We start from the raw sequence: 26,081 nt of genomic DNA, 5'->3' as shown, positions 1-26,081 counted from the left end.
GCTAGCACTGCTGGCTCCCGGCCACTTCCGCTCCCGGGCCACGCCCCTTCCGCTCCAGGCCGCGTGGGAGCCGGAGACACCGGCCCGCCGGGGCAGGGCTTCCGGCACCGGTTTGGATCTCTTCAGGTCTGCGAGAAGGTCTCCTCGGAGTGAAGGAGTCTTCGGGAGTCCTGAGACCTGAAGTATAAATAACCACCAGCCAGGCGGGGTGTGGGGCTTCAGCTCAAGCGGACGGAACACACGGTCGAAACCCCCCGAGTCGCTGACGACGAGGGAGAAGGGTTTACCAAGAACGGCGGTTACAGGGATGTCGGCTACGGAACATTAACGATTGGTGAATCGGCGTCAGGCGTTCGTGGGTATTCTCTGCTTGGCTCTGGCAATTTTTTTGAAATTTGACACATTTCAAAGTTAAGTTTAAAGCAGTGGACGCCCCAGCCGTATCCTGCTCTGCCCTATTCTACCAGATCCTTGGCGCTCCGAACTCCTATTTTCTCAGCCTAACCTCCAGACTCCTCCCTCCAAACCGGCACATTATACCCTTTTTAATTTCTTGTTATTCCTTCACCCAAAATTATGTCTTTACTCATTTTCATCTGCAAAATCCTGTCCATTCTTCAAGGCCCAGCTGAGATCTCACTTAGGAAAAGTTCTTAGCTATTTGCAATAGATTTTTTTCAACCCTTCATCAAACCCTCTCTAGATGTCTGGGAATGGGTGTCTTACTTATCCCATTTTTGTACCCCTATTTGCTGTACCTAGTCAACATAGGTAAACTGATTTTTAGGTAACAAAAGATAAATACTAGATTATAATTAGATAATTGAATCCAGAACTTTGGTGGTTAAATCGGATTGAATTTTGACTCTGAGTATAGACCTGCTTTCTGAAAGCTCTTAACAGAAGTCATTGAGAATGTAACTGACCTTACATAGACCACATCAGAAAAATGGTAAAAAAAAAAAAAAAAAAAAAAATATTCATCTGCTTGGCCATGGTTTTGTTTTCTGAGTTTGAATTAGGTTTCCCCTAATTGTGACCTTGCAGTATTTCACAAAAGATGGGACAAATCGAATTGTCCCTATTTGCAATTCAAGTATCTCCCTCCATCTATCCTAAACAGTCCAACGAAGAAATTCTTTTTCCTTCAGAATGTCTCCCAATCCCATCCCTTCCCTACTCTCTCTAGCATTATTCCAGGAATCATCTTCTGTAGCACTGCAACCTCATCACATCTGGCCTTTCCTGACTCTTCCTCTCCATTCTTACCTACACATTCCACTTCCAGATGAATCTCCCTTGAACGTTACTTCAAGGTTTGCATCTCCTCTTTGTCACTCTCACATCTGTCGTCACAATTCCCATATGCTCATTCATCACCCACTTAAACACGTATGCACTGGTTTTCCCTGACCATCCAGTTTAGCGCATATTTTATTAGGCCTTACATATAGTACTTCCACAACTAAACCATGAAAGTATTCCTCCAGGGTATCACATCTAATACACACAAAACCTATCATGATGTTAGCCAAAAATCCCTGAATAGTAGATTAAAATTAAGAGAAAGGTGGAGAAATGGACCCAAAAAAAGGAATGAAAGGCAGCACACATTTCTAGAGGAAAATAATTAGTGAGGAATAAAGAAGCTGTGATTGGAGAGTTAAGAAATGATCCCCACTGCCATTCAGAACTGGTTTTTAAGTGTTTGGAGATCACTTAACTCCCTTTTAAGAGTTTAAAATATAAAGCCATTTCAGAGGAAAGAACACACAAGGGGTGCCTGGGTGGCCCAGTCTGTTATGTGACCAACTCTTCATTTCAGCTCAGGTCTTGATCTTGGGGTTGTGAGCTCAAGCCCTCCATCGGGCTCCACACTGGGCATGGAGCCTACTTTAAAAAAAAAAAAAAAGGACAAAAACACTTTGTAAAAAATGTTAGTGGTTTTATCTATGCTGCTTCAGATTCTCCAATCTCCCCAGATTAAGAAAATTAACAAGATCTCTCAGTTTATTTCAGTAAGGAAAAAGAAGTTTTGGAAAACACTGCAAAAAAAAAATATCCTCTTAATTTTAAGCTAGGTTGATAAAAGCTAGTTCAGGAGACCAGATGAAAACTTAAGTCAAATTCTGGTAATACCAAGAAATTCTCAAACTGTCCAGAGGAGCTGGAGAGAAGGGAGAATTGTCAGGAAGGCAGAAAGGCCCAAGAGTATAAACCTCAATTCCAACAAAGTTTGGAATCGGTCCCTTTTAGAGCACTGTTTCTGTAACATACAGAGTAGATTGTATTAGTAGTTCCTTGAAAAACAAGGTTTCATGACCAGGCAAGATTGAAAACAGTAGGGGTAAAAGGAAGTTAGCCAGGTGTCTCTTCACAGGCCTCCTCAGTTTTTAATATGCTACCAATGAATCTCTGTGGGAAAAAGTGCTATATGTGGCATAGATATTTGACAACTCCCAAAGCATTTCCAGGAACCAGTATTCTAGGACTTCATTTTGGGAGCACTGTTCCAGATTTTAAAACTCATCCCTAAGAAGTTAAATTTCTGTAAACATAAATAAAAGGGTCATCCCAAAGGTAATTTAAAACTATACATTTGAGCTTTTTAGGCCTTAAAAACTGTTTTAAGAAAGGACTCTTGGTGGAAAGTTCATTAAATGGGGCAAAAAACCTAATTACCAATTTTTTTTAAATGGGGAGAAAAGCAGTGGTTCTCAACCCAGATGCATATTAAAGTCACTGGAGACCTTTAAAACAAGATCGACATCCAAGTCTCATCCTAGACCAATTCAGTACAACTCTTTGTGGGGCAGCAGCTGCCCCACCACTACCACCACGGGCACAATACAGAGTGTTGACTTGTTTTAACAATGCCCAGATAATTCCAATGTGCAGTGCGGCAGAGTACGCTAAAAGTCAAAGTCCAGTGAAATGACAAGACAGAAAAAAGAAAAAAATCTGCGGTGATGGTTCCACATATTAAAAAAAAATATTTTTTTTTCATCTTTAGACAAATCTCCAAGTCATAAATATTCATGTTTGGAATCAAGCAAAATAGTCTATAGAGTGTATATACAATGATAAAAATTGCCTAATAAATCCTGTGTCTGGTTAATGGACTTTTAATTTTTATAGTATAGTATTTCCCTTTTTTTGGTATGTCAATTAACCCCTTCTGCTAATACAGGCTGGAAATGTATGTTCCAGTCAGTCATCATATACAGAAATGAACTAAAATTACTTAATCTTTTAGAAACAAAATCAAGGATTCACAAACTATGGCATTTTATTTCAGAGCCTTTGCTTACATTTGTACAATATATTACATAATTCTTCATTGTTTGCAGATCCTAATATATACTTTATAGCTTTTATTCTATAAGCTTTTTCTTCAACGTTTTGCTGTCAACAAATCTTTACAGTCCTGTACAAATTTGAATAACTTGAAACCATTTTCAACAAAATTAGTTACTTTAAGCACACACTACAAGACTGAAAATGCTTTTCTTAGAAAAGTTGAGTGTAAAGGATTCTGACACGTTAGCATCTACAACAAAACGCTTCGAAATTCTCACATGTCGTATTGCCAGAAAACAAATAAAACATGCCAGCTCCATCCAAAAAAAGTACACAGAACTACAATTAAAACAGTAAAACAGTCTGTACAGTAAAGTACTGTGTATTAACAGTGCCAGGTATTAAATAGCTTGAATGAACACATCCGCAATATACAAATGTCTTACAAAGGTGTAGAATTAAATACAAGTGCCAAACAGAACAGAGATTGGAATCATACAACATAAAGTCAATACAAGTGAAAACAATTTTGCGCTCATTTTGGATTTTATACAAGGCATTTAACTTTATAGGCCTACCACCCCAATTAGCTATTTATACTTAAAATAACAACCATCCTTTTGAGACAGTTCATATCAACAACCTTGAACCATACTAATACAGTTTACTTGTTCCTGAAGTCCTCTTGTTGTAGCTCATAATAAAATAAGCAATACAAATGAATTATCTATATTTAAGGAAAAAGAAACATTTACAAGAAAACACAAAAATATAACTGTTATAATTCATTATGAATAAATATACACTTTGAACTGGCTAAGTACAATCTTTATACATTGTTTAAGATTTAATACAGTTTATTAGCCATTTTCTTTTTTCACACAATGTATTATATCAAAATTAAAAAAAAATACTGATTTATAGAAAAATGGCAAAGTACAGTAGTTCCATTCCAATTTGAAGGGGCGTGAAAAGCCACTGCAAGACCTTTTAGCCTAATTCAAACCTGTAAACATGTTCAGTCTTTTTTAAAGAGAATCTTTAATATTTGGTTACCAGGATTGATGTCTAATATCCTGTTAACTGCAGGTTTTGAATTTATTACATGTGCTTGACTTATACAATTAAAGCCACCCTAAGGTGACTTGCTTTAAAAAACAATTAGCTCGTACAAATGAAAATAGGTTCATATTTTTTCATAAATAAATGGAAAAATATCAAATGTTCCAGCTTTAACAAAATACAAGGGAATACATATACAGTAAGTTATCTTAACCTGTTCTGGCCCACCGAATAACTATGCTTACTGTATTGTCTTTACAGGCAGTGAAAAGCCTCCATTTGCCACAGTGGAAGGCCTTCAAGTTACCAGACACACAATTCCCAGACAAGTTGGAAACAATTATTGCTTGAGGAAAAGCAGTTCATTGTACTTTTTCTTCATAAAAAAAGTGCACTTAAGTGCCAAGTCAGCTTGTCAAGAAACAATTTTTAAATATAAAATAGTGCTTGTCTGATTTTTTTTTTTTTGTGCCACTGTGCAGTATAAAAAAAAGACGTGGCCCTCAACAGCCATTAAGTGCAAAGTGCTTTAGCAAGTCCTGCTGTCACCTGCACTCAACTGACATTCCATTTTGTGATGCGCTGGACATTGACGGTTCAGCTAAAGTTAACATAACAGCAGCTGTTATGGAACTGGATGAAGGGGAAGAAGAGGATGAGGATGTAGCAGCACCTGAAGAAAGGGAAGACCAAACCAAAGGCTTAATAAATGTATACACAACAACAGAAAGGAAGAAAACGGAAAACGTCAGTCCTCTCAACTAAAATTCTGTGTACTCTCTAAAACCATTTAGCTGACAACAGGAGCAGTGTAAATGTCACAATACCATAATGTAAAGCAAGGAAAAATTAGTGTATCTGAAGTAGCTAGACCGTGCCAACTACATTTAATGAAAAAGGACAGATCGGGGAACTCGACTCCTGCATGGATCAATTAGGAAGAAAAAAATCATGGGCCCAATCTACTAAGACATGGAAATAAAACTAAGAATCAACTTTCTGTAACAACAGAAACAAATGTCAAAAAGAACTCTGAATCCAGTAACACAGCCATGCCCATGTATATACATCTTGCCTATGGTAGATTTCCCACCTACAATGACAGGGTCAAGTTGTCCTGAAGAGACCCCTTGGCCAACAAAGCCCAAAATATTTATCATCTGCCTCTACAGAAAATGTTTTACAGCCCTGTTCTGGAAGAATGTTATCTCCAGAAGCTAGAGATATGATATGCAAATCAAACATGTGTAGCTACAATCCTACTTTAAAAAAACAAGTGGAAGCATCATAGTACAGTGTTTGACTCTTTTTTTTTTTTTAACACTTTATCTTAGGAGATTGTTCCATACTTGAGCATACACAAATCTACCTCTTTTTCTTTTCTTTTTTCTAGAAGATTTTATTTATTTATTTGAGACAGAGAGAACAATCAGTGCAGAGGGAGAGAGAAAGAAAGAGAGAGAAGCAGACTCCCTGCTGAGCAGAAAGCCAGATGCCAGATTGGATCCCAGGACCCAGAGATCATGACCTGAGCCAAAGGCAGATGCTTAACTGACAGCCATCCAGGCACCCCAATTTTGGGCATTTTAAATAAAAATTTAAATGTCTACTTTTTCTTCAATATAATATATCCCAATTTAAATAATTTCTATCTGTTATTATAAATATAACCACAAACTTATGGTTACTATTTTTCCTTGAGACCTATTCTCAGAACTGGATTTAGCTAGTTCTCCAAATTGAGTCAAATTGTTTTCCAAAATAATTGTGCCAATGCCTCCAGCAATGTGTATGAATTTCAGTATATTTTCCTACCACTGGTTCCAGTTATACTTTTTTTTTTTTTTTTTTTTTGGCTAGGAATAGTATCGTATTTGGCTTGCTTTTCTTTGACAACTAGGATAGTCATTTTCCTACTAGTATTTTATTTATTTCAGAAAGAGCATGAGAGAGAAAGCATGAGCATGGGGTGGGGTGAGAGGATCACAGGGAGAGGCAGAAGCAGGCTCTGTACTGAGCAGGGAGCCTCAGTTAGATCCCATACTCCCATCCCTGAGGTGGAGGTATGATCCCAGGACCCTGGGGTCATAACCTGAGCTGAAGCCAGATGTTTAACCAACTGAACCACCCAGCAGCCCCTTCCTCTTGATATTTTAATAGTATTTAGGAACTGACTTTTAAGGCTAACTCCCCAGAGAAAGGATTAATTTATCAGAACCACTTGCTACAGAGAATCTATGGTGACCACATATATGTTAGAGGAGCAGTTTCTGGATAGAAATCTTACTACATAAAAAACATTCTAGGGGCGCCTGGGTGGCTCAGTGGGTTAAAGCCTCTGCCTGCGGCTCAGGTCATGATCCTGGGATCCTGGGATCGAGCCGCACATCAGGCTCTCTGCTCAAGAGGGAGCCTGCTTCCCCCTCTCTCTCTGCCTACTTGTGATTTCTCCCTCTGTCAAATAAAGAAATAAAATCTTAAAAAAAAAAAATTCTTGGGGCGCCTGGGTAGCTCAGTGGGTTAAGCCTCTGCCTTCAGCTCGGGTCATGATCTCAGGGTCCTGGGATGGAGCCCTGTGTCGGGCTCTCTGCTCAGCGGGGAGCCTGCTTCCCCCCTCTCTCTGCCTGCCTCTCTGTGTACTTGTGATCTCTGTCTGTCAAATAAATAAATAAAATCTTAAAAAAAAATAAAAATAAAAATTCTAAAAAGGATTAGACGACTTAAGGGTAAGGAGCTCTAGCATAAGCCTTTAAATAGTATGTTTATTATAATTGATTTTTATTATTTTTAGACAGTTATATATCAAAGAGAATCCTGATCCCCTTCCTTTGACAGAATGTTTCTGTAAATACTTTTTATATATTAACATTTAATTTCTTTTCAAATTACCCCATAACCCAGACTTTTAGCCAGGGCACAAATTAAAAAGCCTAGACAAAAGATGGAGAGAGTTATAGGACTTATCGCAACAGCAAAGGAGAGAAGGAAGAATATTCATCTAAAGAAAAAGGAAATGAAAAAGTGCTTCAGAGAATGGGAGCAGTGGAAAAAGAGGAGGGTTGGGGAGGCAAAATCGTAAGCTTGTCCCCTTCCCCCACTTTTAATGTCCCCTTTTTGCATGTGCTAGAAAACTACAAAATGTGACATTTTCCTAGGGCTCCCTTTCTCCTAGGGTCACCATCTCTACCTCACCTCCCTACTCCATCCTCTGCTAAATCAGCTTTAATCCAGCTTCTCCATCTCCACAGCCCACAGTAAATGCTCTTGAAAAGGTCACTGGTGATTCCAACATTGACCAGTCACTGGTCACTTCACTGGCCTTTCAGCAGCATTTGACAATGACAACTCTTCACTTCCTCAACTCCTGGCCTCAACTCCTGGTTTTCTTCATTCAAGGCTGCTCCTCAAGTCTTACTAGTTTGCTCTTCTCCCTCTCAGCCCTACTACCAAAAGTGGGCTTGCCTCTGCTTTCCTTCGTTTGTACCCACATTTCTTTACTAGGTGATGGCCTCAAGTACTGGGACTTAATAAACCATCTGCAGTAACTACTGTGCTGTAGCTATGCCAATGACTTGAAAATGATCTCTCTAGTCCTGTGTTCTCCCCTTAGCTACACACTTACACATCCCACCATCTACCTGACATCTCCACTTGGATGCCTTATGGGCATTTCAAAAAGTGACATGGCAGGGGCACCTGGGTGGCTCAGTGGGTTAAGGCCTCTGCCTTCGGCTCAGGTCATGATCTCAGGGTCCTGGGTTCAAGCTCTGCACTGGGCTCTCTGCTCAGCAGGGAGCCTGTTTCCCTTCCCCTCTCTCTGCCTACTTGTGATCTGTCAAATAAATAAATAAAATCTTAAAAAAAAAAAAAAAGTGACATGGCAAAGGCGTGCCGAGGTGGCTCAATCAGTTAAGCCTGACTTCAACTTAGGCTATGATCTCAGGATCCTGGGATCTGAGCCCTTTGTTGAGCTCTGCACTCAGCAGGGAATCTGCTTGTCCCTCTCCCTCTGCCATTCACCTTACTCATACTCTCTCTCACTCTCAAATAAATAAAGTCTTAAAAAAAGTAAGGCAACATGGCGAAAACGAAATGTCTGATCCTTTCTGTGTTCCCCACACTGTCCTCTTTTCTAGGTCTTCCTCATTTCCAACGTCAGCACCAAGTAGCCTTGTGTTCCAGCTGAAAAAACGTACAAGTCCTCTCACTTCCTTTCTCCTCCACCTGCACGGGATCCATCAGCAAGCACTGTCAACCCAGCACTGACTACTCTCCATCTCTCCTGCAAGCACCCAGTCCAGGGCACTGTCACTTGCCCCCTGAAGCCACTGCAGTGGGCTCCCTGACCAATACTGCTTGCCTCCACCACTGCCTCTTTAGAGTCTGCTTTTTATATTGCAGACAGTGATCTTCAAAAACTACAGACCATGTTGTTTCCCTGTTTAAAACTTTCAAATATGGGGCACCTGGGTGGCTTGGTAGGTTAAGCCTCTGCCTTCGGCTCAGGTCATGGTCTCGGGGTCCTGGGATTGAGCCCCGCATCGGGCTCTCTGCTCGACGGGGAGCCTGCCTCCCCCTATCTCTCTGCCTGCCTCTCTGCCTACTTGTGATCTCTCTTTCTGTCAAATAAATAAATAAAATATTAAAAAACAACAACGACAACAAACTTTCAAATAGCTGTCCATCTCACTTAGAATAAACCTTTCATCCTTGCCTACCAAGCCCCACATGATTTGGCTTCTGCCTACCTAACTTGTATCTCTACCACTTTCACCACAGTGGTTTTCTTTCTGCTCCTGAAAGGCACCAAGTGTGTCCCCACCTTAGAACAGCTCTTCTCTATCTGGGGCGATTTTGCCCTCTAGAGGATTATCTGAAAAATGTCTGAAGACATTGGTTGTCATGACTGTGGGGGGGACTACTGGCGTCCAGTGGGTGGAGGCCAGGGATGCTGCTAACCCATCCCAAAGTGCACAAAACAGCCCCCACAGCAAAGAATTATCTGGCCCAAAATGTCAACAGTTCCATGTTTAAGAATCTCTAACTTAGGAAATAACCTGCTGTATCTTAGGGAATACAGGATTTTTCACAGAATGAATTGTGTCTCTCCAAATTTCTATGTTGAAGCCCTAACTTCCAGTGTGACAGTATTTGGAGATAAGCAATACATTTCCTATTGTTTAAGACCCCAGTCTGTGGTACTGTGTTATGGCAGTCCTGGTAGACCAAGAGAAGTCTTTACCCTCAGATTTAACTTCTCTCACTTTTTCTGGTCATTCAGGTCTCAATGAAAAGGTCTTGACCATTGGTAATCTAACACAACCCACCCAATCTCTGCCTTAACATTAATATCTTCCCAGTGCTGTTCATGATCTGAAATCTCATTTGGGTTTTTTATTGTTTTGTTTTGTTTTAAGGCAGATTATAAACTCCATGAAAGTGAACACTGTGATTTAAGATAATTTTTTCTCTTTAAATAACTTTTTCCATTTTATAGATGAGGAAAATAAGGCAGAACAATTAAAGAACTTGCCCAAAGATACACAGAAATACACTCACATAAGTCTAACTGCAGTCAGAAACTGCTTAAGTAAGACCAACACTTACTTTCTCTCTCTTTCTTCTTTAAACGCTTTCTCCTCCGATCAATGGAAGCTACTTCAGATTTTAATGACAGATAATGTTTTCTGATTTCCTGAAGTTTTTCTTGAAGAATTGTGATACGTTCCGCACTTGTCATATTTTCCAGGTCCGCTGTGAATTTAAAACTTTCATCAATATGTATTTTTGAACAAAATCATAGTGCATAAAAAGAAAACATACAGTATGGTTGTAGAAAAATGTCAAATAAACTAAAATTAAGGCTTGTGGGTATTTGTTTCCATGAGATTTTTTTCTTCCTAGCGTAAAACAACATAAAACGCCATGCCTACATAAGGACGCCTGGCTGGCTCAGCCGGTTGAGCAAGTGATTCTTGATCTCGGGTAGTGGGTTTCAAGCCCCACGCTGGGTGTAGACATTACTTAAAAATCTTTAGGAAGGTGGGGGGCATGCCTGGGTGACTCAGTTGGTTAAGCCACTGCCTTCAGCTCAGGTTGTGATCCCGGAGCCCCGGGATAGAGTCCCATATTGGGCTCCCAGCTCCGCAGGGAGTCTGCTTGTCCCTCTGACCTTCTCCCCTCTCATGCTCTCTTCTCACTCTCTCTCAAATAAATAAATAAATCTTTTTTCAAAATCTTAAAAACAAAAAAAAGAAAGGAAAGGAAAGAAAAGGAAAGGAAAGGCTATGCCTATATATGCCTGGTACATAATACATGCATGGTTTACCTGTTGAATGAATGAGTGTGTAGAAATGAAAACCTTAGGACCTAAACAAGTATGCTAAAAGTTCCACATTCATATACAGTATCACCACAATATATCACTAAAAATCATACTTAGGAATAAAACTAAAAAGACACCAAAATGTTGAGATCATAATAAAGTTTTGAATGTCAGGTCTGCAGGTAAATTTTTCTCTTTTGGCCTCTTTTTGTCCTCTTTTTAGATTTTTATGAGTATGTATAACTTTTTTTAATATTTAACTTTTAAACTGTAGGAAATTTTTTAAAAGCTCTAAAAAGCAGTTTTCAAATTCCTAAGAATATCTCTGTACGTGAGAAACTCTGGGGTAATCCTTTTCAAAAAGTTTTTAATTATGGAGATTTTTCATATAAACAAAAGTACACAAAATGATAATGCAGTCCCACATACCATTATCCAGCTTCAGTGACTAGCAATTCATGGCAAATCTTGTCTCATTTACACCTCATCGACTCCCACCCCCAAGAGCAGATTATTTTAAAGCAAATTTCTAACATCCTATCATAAATATCTAGTTAATGTTGGTATTTGCCTGAATTGCCTTGAAATTTTTCTTTTAGGAACTTGTTCATTCAAATCAAGATCCAAGTAAGCTCTCTACTACTGCAATTGGTTATGATGTGTCAAATTTGGTTACAACCTCTTTTTTAGGGTAATTAGCCTCAGGAATTAATTACAAGGCTGAAGTTTCTTCCTCTTAACTGTCAGTTTACTAAATGTCACTTACACATTTGAAAACTCCATTTGTAAACTTTGGGTAATCGATTACTGGGTTCCTTGAGATCAGGATCCTTATCTCCATTCTTTCCACATTTTCCTGGGGACTGTGTCCTTGCAGGAGATTTGGTACTGTGAGACTTCATTCCAGTGGAAACTGATTTGACTGATTGAGTCTTAGTTACACTTTCCCCAGCAGAAAGTTCTTCACTATCACTACTGTTTGCTGAAAGAAAAATTAAAAGAAAAGCATGAGTAAACAGAAAAGTAACAAAAAATTTTCACTGATTTTAGTAAACAATATAAAATTAACCACATGAATTTATTACTAAAGTAAATAACTTGCTTTATAGACCCTGCCTAGATCCTGGAAAGTCATCGTATACAAATATAGCAGCATCTTAGTTAAGAAAAACAAAAACAGAACCAAAAAATTCTTCTTACCTGAATTGCCAATAATCTTTTAAAAAAAAAAACATTCAAACTAATCTTCCATTATACCTGGTAGACTGTCAAATGTATCATAATTATGTATTGGAATGGCTTTTTAGTCTATCATATTACTATTTATACAGCATTTTAAAAAATGACCCATTATAGAAATTTCAATTTAATAGTTTAGGTTGTATACAGATCATGTTCATATAACACTTTTTCTACTCCTCTGGCCATAAGGACACAATGATGGATAATCATGAAATACAATAAAAAATTCTTTGGGTTCCCAAACTCTAAACTTTGATGTATGCAATGATTTTTTTTCCTCAAGTAACTCCTACATCGTAGCTTTTAACTAAAATAAACCATCAGTTCAACTCTGGTAAATATATTCGGTATGAAGATTTCACAAAACTACGTAAAAACTACGTTACATCTGCCTCTGCTGAGTAAAGCCTCAGTCCTCCAACAGAAAGGCTTAACCTTGCCAGTTTACCATGTGAACAGGTGATGGGACTGATAGCTCCATGAATTACCACATTCTGGATACAAAGTATTATCTGTGATTCCATGAGTTGGTTCCACTTTACTAAATCATTCTCAGAAAATGGTTTCCTTATTCTGATTTACCAAGCCCAATCATGAAAATGGAAGAATACAATTAACTATAACTGCTACAGAACAGTCATAGAATATAATCAAATATAACTGCTGTACCTCGAAATCATAGGAATACATTAACTGACTTGTTGAAGATGAGCCCTCTTAGGAAATGTCATTTAAATGGTAAAGTTTTGAAGACAAAAGTATCACTTTCAATATCCTGCCAGTTACTCCAAGTAACTGGTGATCAATGTGGCACTATTTATTCTTTAACAGCTACCCCCCAAAAAATCACAGTCAGGCTCTCAAAGCCTGAAAAGCATTTAGATAGAAAAGGTACACAGCAACTCCTCCCACTGTGGCGCCTGGAGAATGAAGCAACTCCACCACTCCTTTACACACACCTTAAGTGAATCCCCTCCCAATCCCCCCCACTGCTGCTCTGGAACCCCTGGCAACTCCTAGCTAAGCCACCCAAGGCTTGGCCCCACTCTGATGCAGTGGTCTGCCTCAGCCTGGCTTTCATGGCCTTGCTGAGCACAGCCGCCCGGGGCCCCAAGGGACGCCATATTCACCGCCTGGAAGTCATATGGGCTCAGCAGAAGCTCGGGGAGCTGGCCGCATAACCCTTTTCTGCACTGAAGTGCAGCCAAGCCGGCCGATAGCAAAGGTCAGGCAGTGGAGGTGGCAGGAGTCTCCTGGAAGAGCAGCAGGAGGTCAGTGTGGGACACCTGAAAAAAAATTCTTTACATATTTTCTGCTTCTCACTTTGTCTACAAAAGAGAGATAAAATGTGCAGCTCTCAGGAGAAATACAGTATATAAATTCCTGTTGGTCAACAAACAGAGCCATTACTAAAGTTAAATCTTTAGTACTGTATATAGCTGCTTTTGGGACATACAGTTTGGGGTACCAAAGATAAAAGTAATAGACTAGAGTTGTTGGAATTACAGCTCTAAAGCTATCTTGATTATTCTCTTCCAGTCTCATTTTGCCTTGAAGATTTACAAAGCAATCAATTTCACTGTAATAAAAATAATATATAATTGAAACACTTTCAATTATATATAGCACATATAATGGCAAGTGGAAAGAACTGTGGGACATAAAACTAACAAAGATGTTGAGCTTATATTATATTGGCTATTATTTTAAAAAGAATTACCTGATCATTCATCAGCAATCAATACCACTGCTGAATATCAACACCAAACTGCTTAATCCTAGAATTTACCTAGGATCAGAAGACTTCTGTGTGACTTTTTTGAGGGCAGAGACAAAATCAAAATATTTAACTATCCCATATCCTGAATACCCTTTCCTTAATGGGGGGAAAAAACATATCCGCCATTATTTTTATATTTAAATAATGAGAGGTTTCACACTTACTGCCTTTTCCCTTTTTTTTGTTGTTTACCACTGTTGCTTTATGGCTTCGTTTCTGCTTTTTTGATGAACTTCCTCCTCCCTGAGATTCTTTCCCTCTTTTCTGACCTGTACAGGCTACAATGGGAAAGAAATTATTAAGTAACACAAAATAAAATCAAGCTTTTATAGGTATAAATTCCACATTTTAGAAGCATAGAACAATTCTGAAACCATGCATGTTCTTTATGAGATTTATAAATTCTCACAGAAATTACTGTAATTTTAGAATACATTATCATTAATGAACTGAATTACTGCACATAATAAAAGAGTTTTTAAAAAAGCAAATAAAGTATGCACATCCTTCTTAGAAAAATGAGGTGTAAACCAAAAATAGTTCTCAATTTAGTACGGGAGCTTAGGAGTCTAGTAATTCAAAAACAGGTAAATGCTGAAAGTAAAAACTGAAATTTGTTAAAATTCAATAAAACCAAAATAAATATTAAGATTTAATTAAAGGTAAAAATATTGATATACCTTATAATGATATTAATGTAATTTTAAAATGATACCATATTAATGGGATAAATTTTAGCAGTAATTCACACTTAGTTATTTTACCAATTTATTTATTCCAACAATAACTTCACTGCCAGAGCACTGGTTAACGCATATACCATTTACAAATCCAGCATAGTAATTCTAAGGAACGTTTCATCTTCTTCTTAGGAAACTATCCCGAAACATCATAAATGTCTCTCTTTTCTTCAAAGACTAGCCCACATCCTACATCTTCACTAAGACCTTCCTTGATGGCCAGGCTTTCATGGCTTAACCACTACTCCCAACGGTAGTTTCAGTACATTTTTCTATACTATTAACTTGGTCCTCAACATCTGCTATGTTTCTGTGTATTTCTAATTACATGTGTCGTCTACCAGACTTCTTCAGAGATTAGGAAAGTCCCATCTCTACTCAATACAATGTCGGATACTGTAATGACATGATATAAATATGATTTAAAAATTATGTCATGTTTGCTACAAGAAATATTTCTTAGTCCTGCTACCAATGATAAAATCAGTCTTGAGCATACAAGAAGACATGGATGGCTTCCTTGGTCAAAAATGGAATAGGTTATTAACTATTTTGTTTGCAACTTCCTAGACAGTTTTTTAATTACACCTTACTGATAACTTTTCCTAATGCTATTGTAAAATCACAATTTAAATGAAACATAAAGAAGGTGATTAAGATGATGACTATATTGAAGCAGAGAGTCTTAAAAACAATTGCCAGAATTCTCCCTAAAAGAATATTAATTCTGAAGCTTTTAGCTGCAAGAAATAGAAAGCTTAATGTAAGCTAATTGGAGGGAATCCTAAATTTAAATTGTAAAATTTACATTTTTACTTTTGATATATGTGAATTCTCTGGTATTGGGAGACAAATTTCTTAAAATGAGGCCATACGAAATAAATGCTTAAGAATTTATTTCTGGGGGCGCCTGGGTGGCTCAGAGGGTTAAGCCTCTGCCTTTGGCTCAGGTTATGATCTCAGGGTCCTGGGATCGAGCCCTGCATCGGGCTCTCTGCTCGGCAGGGAGCCTGCTTCCCCCTCTCTCTCTGCCTGCCTCTCTGCCTACTTGTGATCTCTGTCAAATAAATAAATAAAACCTTAAAAAAAAAAGAATTTATTTCTAAAGAGAGATCAATTCTAAAAAATATTATATGTTTTGATCTGATAGAGCAGATGGTCTCTATTACCCTAAATCTGGGAGTATTCTTCAAGCTGCATGTTTTTTAACCTGGTCAAGATTAAGATTCTAAAGGGCAGTGCTAACTTAGTCTATCAGAAGATAAGCTCTTGTATCTCTTCTTCATGGTACACATACTGTCGCTGTATGAATGTGAAAACACAAAGAAGATCCCAATTGAATTGCAACTATATTTTTTACTTAATATTTATTTTTTTAAAAGAATGTTTTAAGTCAAGATTTGTGTGACAATGTTATACCAATTATATCTCAGTAAAGCTGAAGAAAGAGAAAAAGGAAAAAAATATTTGTGTGAGAAAACCTGGAACTAATTCATTTGATCTCTATCACATCTCCTTAAGCTCAGCTAAAAACATAAGTCTAGCATAATAACAACTGTATGTTATAGAAAATACATATCCTATCTTTACAACAGAAAACTATGTTTCGAAGCCAAGTGTCAGCGTATGTCATATTCATTTGAGGACACCACAGAAGTGGTTTATAAAAAAAATGATGACAGAAGAATAGCCATGGCAAAATCAAAAGGCACTAACACTTTTGGGAAGTACTAATTTGAATTTCCACCTTTAACAATTGCACGGAAAATCAAAGAAGTATTACTGTAGGTTATTAACATACACATTGGTCCTTCAATCTGGAAGCTATGCATCTAAGAAAGCATCAAATTCCTTTACAAACTCACACAAGTTAGTCAGGCTTGAAAATCAGTTTGACACGGTTGTCTGAGGAAAGCAGTGCCTGGACAGTTGGTTGCTCCAAACCCCTACATACAGTATTTGGTTAAGGGTGGAGGGGTCTGTCAATAAATCAAAATGTTTGTGAGAAACTGCACATTACAATTGCAAAACAACGTTACAGAAATATATTTAAGCTGCTCATGCCATACAGTCAACCAGTGTATAATGAGTCTTCAGAAAGGTCTGGATTTGGGCCTGGGGGCACTTCCAGCACGTGTCCTGGTCCACTATGGAATGTAACAGACAGCTCAAGCAAAGGCCATTAAATCCTCAAGCTTTTAAACTCATTCACTATTCACTGACTCAAATTACCCTCCAAATTTCCATGTTCACCATGTTCACACAAGGACTTCACTTCAACACCTCATGTTCTAACGAGAGATACCGTGAAGCCCGCGAAAATGCAAGGAGGGAAACCCCGAAGCAGGCGGTGTGCACCTGCCACGCCTCACCTTTATCGGGATGTTCCGGCTCCGGCTGATTACTACTGCTGGAGCTCACGCTTGCGTCGCAGCCCGCCGGGGAGCTGTTCCCTTCCGACTGGAGGTCCTGGAGCTCCCCCGCCACGCTCTCCACCTCGACTGTGCTGTCCGTTTCGCTCTTGATGCTTCGAACCTCCTCCTGGTTTGGAGCCAGCGGTTCTGCGACCGTCACAGAAGACGGCTGCCGACCGGCTTCTGTCACAGTGACCGAGGAAGGCGACTCAGGGGTGGTGGGAGGGGTGTTCAGCACTGAATTGCTGCCACTACTAGGAAATTCTGCTTTTTTGTCGCTGATCTCCACTGGCTTTTCCTCAGCAGGTTTACTGTCTGCGCCGGCTGGAGGCGGGGTTTCGAGCTCCGCGCCGGGGGAGCCGCTCTCCTCCTCAGCCACGGGCTGCAGGGACCCCTCCGCAGGCCCCTCTTCTGGGGCAGGATGGGGCGGGGAGGCTGCCGCCTCCGTGTCCGAGTCTGAAAACAGCTCCTTCAGTGTTTTTTTAGGCCACTGTCCCTGAATGCTTGACCAGACGTCTTTGCGATCTTTAGCTCTGCTGTTCTGAAGTCTTTCGTCAGAGTTATTCAAAAGTTTTATCCTTTTTTCTGCCACCTCTGAAAATCCGGAATAGAAACCAGTTGTCCGTAGAGATTTTCTCTTTTCCTCCAAACCGTTATATTTCTTAGTTGGCGTCAACTTTGTTTTTGATTTTTCTTCTTCCTCTTCATCTGAAGAGCTGTTACTACTGTTTTCTAGGCAAAGCGATTCTTTGTTCTTGGCCTTATCTTCCTTCTTGCCAGGTGATCCACTTTTTAAACACTCCTCTGTGTTGCAATACCTTCTCTTACCACGTTTGACTTGTGGCTTTGAAGATTTCTCTGTGGTGTCCTTCTTAACATCCTTTCTCTTTTTTGTGATTTCATCTTCTTCTTCATAATCAGTATCTTCAGATAATCCTTCCATGTCTTTTCTTAATCTTTCTGGAGATTTTGACACTGGTTTGGATATTACCAAATCTGCATGGATTTTGTTTTCTTCTAGCAAAGATGAACTGTTCTGTTCCTCTTTTGCAAGAAGATCATTTCTGGTGTGGGTCAAATGATCAATCTTCGAGTCTTCTCTGCCACGGTTATCCATGTCTTGAGCACCTGTCTCACCCTCCTGCTCACTGTCTTCAGCAGAACTTTCAGAAGCTAGAAAATAAGAAGAAAGACTGATGAGTTTTTCTAGCAATGTCTTCCCTATGCAAATTATATATGAGCCCCTGTGGTTATAGCCATCTTGGGTTGCTAGGTTTTATCTCCATTTTGCAGGTGAGAAAATGGGAGTTTTGGGGAGGGAAGATACTCACACAAAGACGGTAATGTTTTATACCGGGACAGTGGCTGTAGAAACACTACTGTATACTTTTGCCAAAATACATCAAATTATAAACATAAAAGTTGTGAATTTTATTGTTTCTAAGTTATACCTCAATAAAACTGATCATAAAAATAACTTCTCAATTTTCTGAGTAGAACATAGTAACGCAGTCAGGACACAGTCCCAGGTCCAGGTAATTCTAACTTCAAAGTCCATATTCTTATGAAATTGTAGGTTTCACTTTCAGTGTAGCAATGATTATTCAAAGATTTGTGAACAATGCATTTCCATGAAGTTTTAAAAAACGACACAAGTAACCTAAGTAATTGATACCTTATGTAAAAATATTTATAGAATTTTTAAAAGATTTTATTTATATATATGATATATAAATAATGAGAGAGAGAGAGAAAGAGACAACAAGAGAGAGCATGAGCAGGGAGGAGAGGGAGAAGAGAAGCAGGCTCCCTACAAGCAGGGAGCCCAATGTGGGATTCCTGGGATCATGACCTGAGCCAAAGGCTTAACTAACTGAGCCACCCAGGTGCCCAAAAGTGACATTTTAAAAAATTTTTTATCTTCTTTTTTAAGATTTTATTTATTTGAGAGCAAGATAGAGATAGTGAGAGAGAGAGAGAGAGAGAGAGGGAGCATGAGCAGGCAGGAGGAGAAGCAGGCTCCCTGCTGAGCAGAATAGAGAGTCCGATGGGGGACTTGATCCCAGAACCCTGGGTTCATGACCTGAGCTGTAAGCAGAAACTTAACCGAACTGAGTCACCCAGATGCCCCTAAATTTATTTCTTAAAAATTGATTTTAGTAAATGAATTCAATTAAGTATAAAAAATAATTGCCAGGGGGCTTGGGCTCAGTTAGTTGAGTGTCCAACTCTTGGTTTCGATTCAGGTCATGATGTCACAGGCCCTGGGCTGGAGCCCTATATCGTTGGGCTCCACACTCAGCAGGGAGTCAGCTGGACTCTATCCCTCTCCCTCTGCCCCTCCCCACCACTTGCATGCACTGTCTCAAAATAAACAAATAAATCTTTAAAAATAATAATTGCCTTTGCTATGACTTTAATATAACATTTACTGAGAAAATGCTACATGCCAGACGCTTTGATATGCTTTGTATAGATTGTCTGATTCTTCACAACAACCCTATGAGGGGCATGTTATTATTAATCCCATTTTATAGTTTAGGAGACTGGGATTTAGAGAGGTAAGCCAAGCCAAAGAGCTAGTAAAAGTCAAGATGAAATCCAAACTGAAGTCATTTGACTCCAGAATTTAGAACTGTAATTACAAAACTATACATGTTCTTTAGCTAAGTTTCCTAAAAGTAAAGAATAACTGACACAATTATAACAATTAAAAACATTTAAACTTTTCTGTATAACAGAATTTTTTAAACTGATATCAAAGCAGTGTGTCTATGACTACAAACAAATGTACACTCACACTAGAGAACCAATAGCTCCTTTCCTTTCTCCCTCAGCCTACAAAGTCTCAATTCTATTTTTTCGGATAGTATATTATTAAAAGATGGTAACAGTAACTATTTGTTTAATTAGAAGTTTAGCCTGCACTGAGCAGTGAGGATGTTTTCTTATTAATTCTTATTAATACTCCCACTTCCCAGGGCGCCTGGGTGGCTCAGTGGGGTAAGCCTCTGTCTTTAGCTCAGGTCATGATCTCAGGGATCGAGCCCCACATCTGGGCTCTCTACTCAGTAGGGAGCCTGCTTCCCCCCCTTCTCTCTCTGCCTGCCTCTCCGCCTACTTGTGATCTCTCTGTCAAATAACTAAATTCTTTAAAAAAATTACTCCCATTTCCCACCATACTTTCTATATATAGTTATCTTTAGTTAATTAAATATGCTATTTGTAATGTATATAAATGTGGTTCACTGCAGAAGTAGCACACTTAATAAACTTCCTTTCTCATAGAGCCATTTATTTTTCCAAGTTTCCAAAAGTCCTTTTTTCTATGTTATGTCTTCCTTTTGTAGGCCTTTCACATTTATTTCTCTTTTTTTAAAGATTTACTAAGCAGCGAGACAGCAGGAGCGGAAGGGGAGGGGGAGAGGGAGAAGCAGACTCCCCATTGGGCAGGGAGCCTGACACAGGGCTCGATTCCAGGACCCTGAGTTCATGAACCGAGCCAAAGGCAGATGCTCAACTAACTGAGCCACCCAGGTGCACCTTTTCACATTTATTTCAACTGCTCCGTAAAGTCAAGCACTCCATCCAGTTCCCTTATTCAGCAAATTTTTCTGTCCTAAAGGCCAGACTTTCTACTCCATCTAGCTGGCTCTCTGGGTCTGCTCTAACAGCCATCATCCTAGGAATTCCCTTCATTGCTTTCTCTTGACAGAAACCCATTGTTAAGTGAAATGCCCATCTTCCTTCCCCCTTCTTGGTTTCTTCTCATATATGTTGGAGCACATCATCTAGTACTTTCCTGAAAAAGGCACAGAGGAGATATTCTTTGTCTACATGTCTAAATACATCCTAACCCTCAAACTTCATTGTTTTATGGATAGTTTAACCAGGTATGGAACTCCAAGTTGAAAATTACTTCCCTTCAAAATTTTGAAAGTACTTTGCTTGTAAGTGTTAAAAACTCTACTGTCATTTGTCTTTTCATCTTTAGTGGTGATTTTTATTCCTGGTGTTTTAAAATTTCATAATAATGCACTGGGGCATGGCTCCTTCTTCACTGATTTTTCAGGTGTCTGATGGGCTCTTTCAATGTAAAGATTCAATGTCCTGGGGTACCTGGGTGGTACAGTCGGTTAAGCATCTGTCTTCAGTTCAGGGTCAGGTCATTATCCTGGGAATTGAGCCCCACATTTGGCTCACTGCTCATCGGGGAGTCTGCTTTTCCCCTTCTTCCTCTCCCTCATGTCACCCCCACCCTGCCAGCTGGTGCTCTCTCTCTCACACACACACATTTTCTCAAATAAACGAATAAAATCATCAAAAAATAAAAATAAATATTCCAGTCAGTTCTCCAGATTTTTCTTCTTTTAGTTACTCAGTAATTTCTACACCCACCCAAGGATTATTCCAGAATGACCCTAGTGATTAATATTTATACAGGGGTGGGGAGACTACACCACTGTATATATAGAGCACTCACTAACGAGAGAGCGAACATAAGAATAAGCATGATATATAATATATAATATGTATAATAATAAATAATATTCACTAAGATATGAGGTATAAAGCAACAAATCAATAATATAGTTGTGAGACAGTTCATAAGAAAACCCTGAGTTTTTTTCTTGTTCAGTTTTCCAAGATCCAATTGCTTTTTATAGTTACACTTAACCAGACATGCTGTTTCCGTGGCTTCTTGATTCCTCAGGCTGACCGATTCTAGCAGTAATGCTAGTGTCTCTCTCCCCATTATAAAAAAACAAAGATATAAACATGTAAGTATACTCTAACAACAGTGGTGTGTGTGGTTGTTAATTTCTTCCCCTCTAATTTCACTATTCCTAGAATAATACTCGATATCACTCATCTCCTAACATTTCCATCACTGCTTCCTTATACTTTCTGCAAGTTTTCCTCAACTTTAAACTATGCTTTATTGAAGTATAGTTTCAATTTTTATTTCCAAGTTTTTCTTCTTCTTTGTTCCCTTTTCACAGTATACTGTTCTTGTTTTATAGATGTTTATAGGTTCTCTGAGATTAATAATAACCAGAGATAATTTAATAGTTTATGTTTGTTACCTTCATTATCTCTCTCCTCAAGGGTCATTTCTTCTGTTTTAGTTTCAATCTTTTATGCTGGAGCTTTCCTTGATTACTCACACTGAAGGATGACTTACTAAAACTTGACTGTGTTGGTAGAGTTTATTAACGGAAAAACTGTCCATTTGGTGATTCATCAGGGATCTAGTTTACTTAGGGGATCTCTGGTACTAAAACGTGGAAGAGTACTCTCTAGAGGGGCACCTGGGTGGCTCAGTGGGTTAAGCCTCTGCCTTCAGCTCAGGTCATGTTCTCAGGATCCTGGGATAGAGCCCCATGTCGGGCTCTCTGCTCAGCAGAGAGTCTGCTACCCCCTCTCTCTCTGCCTGCCTCTCTGCCTATTTGTCATTTCTGTCTGTCAAATAAATAAATAAAACTTAAAAAAAAAAAAAAAAGAGTACTCTTTAGAGACATTCAATTTCTCCACAGAATTTCAACCATCACCCACTCTCTTGTTCTGTTCCCAGCCCATTTCACACCAAGGCGAAAGACTCCTAGCTGTCTGCATTCTACACTTTTGGGTGGTCTCACATTTTTTAAAAAAATTTTATTCATTTATTTGAAAGAGGGAGAGAGGGAGAGCACAGGGTAAGGGGCAGAGGGAAAAGCAGACTCCAATCCAAGCAGGGAACCTGATCGAGGGTTCCATCCCAGGACCTTGGGATCATGACCTGAGCTGAAGGCAGAATGCTTAAATGACAAGGCACCCAGGTGCCCCTCACATTATTTTCTTTAAATATATATCTAGGGGTGCCTGGGTGGCTCAGTGGGTTAAAGCCTCTGCCTTCGGCTCAGGTCATGATCCCAGGGTCCTGGGATCAAGCCCCGCATCAGGCTCTCTGCTCAGCAGGGAGCTTCCTCCTCTCTCTCTCTCTCTCTCTGCCTACTTGTGATCTCTGTCAAATAAATAAATAAAATCTTTTTTAAAAAATAAAATAAATAAATAAATATACATCTACATCTACATCTACACACGCATTCACAGCAACAATCATTTTTTAATTGGAAAGAATCTGAAATGTCTTGAACTTGAGCTATGGCCAAATCTAAGATAAACTAGAATTTACCACAGAAAAGGGAAAATATGAAGAAAAGAGTATCTGAAATGTTACAAATATGCCAATGTGATGCTCACTGTTGAATTATGCACAATAGGAAAAATAATCGAAATAATCTAAATATCTTTATCAAAAACTTTTTTAAAAGATTTTATTTGAGAGAGAGCAAGCATGAGCAGTGGGGAGGAGCAGAAGAAGAGGGAGAAGGAGACTCGCCGCTGAGCAAGGAGATGGATGTGGGACTTGAGCCCAGGACCCCAGGAACATGACCTGGGCTGAAGGCAGATGCTTACCCTACTGGGCCACCCAGGTGCCCTATCAAGAGCTAATTAAACAAATTATGATGCAGCTATTCCATAGTATGAATGTGCTTATACAGAAAGATTTATCAATTATACTATACAGAGCCCTGCCCCAAAAGGTGGGGTTTGTAGTGTCAATGATAAAATATCATATCGTATATATGTGTTATTTGGGGATATATATTTATTATAATATATAATAACATATTAATATATGAACAATTATACATTACACACACATATCATATATATGGTATGTTAACACTATTTCTGAAATAATATAGCAACAAAAATGGGGACAATGAGAACAGCAACAGAATGTGCAAGTCAAAAAGCAGATGAATGAGAGTAAACAGACCCAAGAAAGACAACCCTTTTCTCAAGTCAGCAGTGAATGGGGCTGAGAATAAAACCAGTCTGCCAGAGACTCAGGGATAACTAACTATACCAGGTACCTATGAAAATGAAAACTGGAGGAAGCAGCCAAAAATAAGAAGCATTAGGTGAACATTATCTGAAAAGTATTTAGGGGTGCCTGGGTGGCTCAGTCAGTTAAGTCTCTAGCTTCAGCTCAGGTTATGATCCTGGGGTCCTGGGATCACGCCCCACATGGTCAAGCTCCCTGCTCAGCAGGAGTCTGCTTCTCCCTCTGCCTCTGCCCTCCCCCTGGCTTGTGTGCTCTCTCTCTCTCTCTGGCTCACTCTCTCTCTCCCTCTCAAATAAATAAATAAAATTTTTGAGAGAAAAAGTATTTACATTCCTAGATCCTCACTCCCACTGCCGCTTGCTAGGTAACTTCTCTTCTGGAAGTTTATTCTCTGAAGATGGTAAGACAGAGTTCCTGGCCTAGGCAATGCCAAGAACTATTGAAGGCATAGGTACAGGTGTGATGCTGAAGTCAGTGAAGTCAGGGAGCTAAAAATGCTAAGGCGCCCCTGGGTAGCCCAGTTGGTTAAGTGTCCAACTCTTGATTTTAGCTCAGGTCTTGACCTCAGGGTCATAAGTTCATGCCCCGTGTTGGGCTCCATGCTAGGTGTGGAGTCTACTTAAAAAAAAAGAAAAAAAGCTAAGAATTTCCCCTCCTCCCTTTCTTATTCCTCAACTGGATAGCCATTCTCTTACCCTCCAGTCTAGACTAGAAGTCTCCTCTCTTTAGAATGCAACTAGTTTAAGAAAAAGACCTAAAGATCTGACAGTAGTCCTCTCCAAAAAAATCCTCTCCAGAATACCCTACAGTGAAACTCAAAGTTGACCTGTCCCAACCATGTGCTCAAGATTCCTAATCGGGAGAAGACAGCCAAGGAAAAAGTCCTTCATAAGGAAGAGATCAAAACAATAAAGCAGGAAAAAACAAATTGGAAGTAAGTACCCATGCAAAAGAAGAACAAACACAAACAATATTCTTTGGAAAGGGCAAAGACAGAAAGATAAAATGTTGTACCCATCTTAAAAGAACAGAAATGGTACGAGACCATGTAGAAAATAAAGAGCTCCTAAAAATTAAAAGCACTACAGCTGTCACTAAGCATTATAGCAGTGAATTAATAGTCAATAAAAGGATCATAAGATGAAGTTGAGAAAATTTCTAAGTCAGAGAAAACAGGCACCTGGGTGGCTCAGTCAGTTAAGCGTCCAACTCTTGATTTCAGCTGAGGTACAGATCTCAGGGTCCTGGGATCGAGCCCTGCATCAGACTCCCAACTCAACAGGGAGTCTGCCCATCTCCCTCTCGCACTGCCCCTCCCCCTGATCGTGTACTCGCACACACACTCTTCTCTCAAATAAATACATCTTTAAAAAAAAAAAAAAAAGGAATCAAAGAAAAATATAAAATAATTAATAATAGCCCACCCCCAGAAAGAGAAACATAATAGAATATACTACAGAAAGTACAATATTGATATAATGACTAGCCAAGAAAAAAACCACACACACATGCGGACACGACCAGTAAATGCAGAAGAGGAAATAATCAACAAAATAATTCAAGAAAAGAATGTGGAACAGAAAGGCACAAGTCTCTAGAATGAAAAGAGCCTAGCAAGAACACAAGATAGTGGATAAAAATACATCCATATAAGCCATAATCACTGTGAAATTCTAGGACATTAGAAACAGAGATTCAAGATTCCAAAGATAAGAAAAAGCAAAAAGCGAGAAACAAAAACAAAACAAATAAAACAAGTCACACAGAAAGAATGAGTAATTGGAAGAGTTCTGGACTTCACAGAAACAACATTAGAAGAAAAAAAGACAATACCAATAAAATACTGAAGGAAAAACATTCAACCCAACTAAACCATGCACAAAACAGATTTTCTTAGACTTACATGTCTCTCAAAACTTACCTTCCTTCTCACCCACTTGTTCTTGAAAAGTTACTAGAGAGTATGTTCCAAAATAATGAGAGTATGCTCAAGGAGGGTTAAAAGATATGAGATGCCAAAACAAAACGATCCCAAGGAGTACTCTGAAGAGTGAGTGACCTGTAGAATGGGATCTCCCTGGGAAGATACCCATATACCAGATGCGGGAGGAAACCAGTCCATTCTAGCAGTGTAGTGTGAAGGACTACTATCACTACGACGGGATCAAGCCCCACATGGTCGAAAGGAGTTTAAATAGGTTTAGCTTGCCCCCCACACAGTCAAAAGGAATGTCGAAAGCTGACTACCCAGCAGAAACATTTTGCTCTGACCTGCACCTGAAAGCTAGAGTTGTAAGGTAAGATGTAAGAGGCTTCGGTAGGC

At 39.1% G+C, this 26,081-nt stretch overlaps 1 protein-coding gene across 6 annotated transcripts in view; it reads right to left on the bottom strand.

The window, feature by feature from the left end:
* Window positions 1-3,264: 3,264 nt before the first annotated feature.
* Window positions 3,265-26,081, bottom strand: part of LOC116862475 (AT-rich interactive domain-containing protein 4B) — a 141,133-nt gene continuing 118,316 nt past the window's right edge. For 3 of the 6 annotated variants that reach the window (XM_032849765.1, XM_032849764.1, XM_032849766.1), the window contains 5 exons: window positions 16,822-18,036; window positions 13,874-13,987; window positions 11,454-11,669; window positions 9,970-10,116; window positions 3,265-5,035 (listed from right to left, as the gene is read on the bottom strand). In XM_032849765.1, coding sequence (XP_032705656.1) covers window positions 4,908-5,035; window positions 9,970-10,116; window positions 11,454-11,669; window positions 13,874-13,987; window positions 16,822-18,036 — 1,820 coding nt within the window. In that variant the 3' untranslated portion in view covers window positions 3,265-4,907. Of the gene's footprint in view, window positions 5,036-9,969; window positions 10,117-11,453; window positions 11,670-13,059; window positions 13,216-13,873; window positions 13,988-16,314; window positions 16,429-16,821; window positions 18,037-26,081 lie in introns of those variants that run through there. The other 3 variants (XM_032849767.1, XM_032849768.1, XM_032849770.1) reach the window with 3 other exon arrangements.

Source organism: Lontra canadensis, unplaced genomic scaffold (genome assembly GCF_010015895.1).
Source record: "Lontra canadensis isolate GAN:19392208 unplaced genomic scaffold, GSC_riverotter_1.0 scaffold247, whole genome shotgun sequence".
NCBI classification, from domain to species: domain Eukaryota; kingdom Metazoa; phylum Chordata; class Mammalia; order Carnivora; family Mustelidae; genus Lontra; species Lontra canadensis.
Note: the sequence above shows the minus strand (reverse complement) of the source record. Positions and strands in the feature narration are given on the sequence as shown.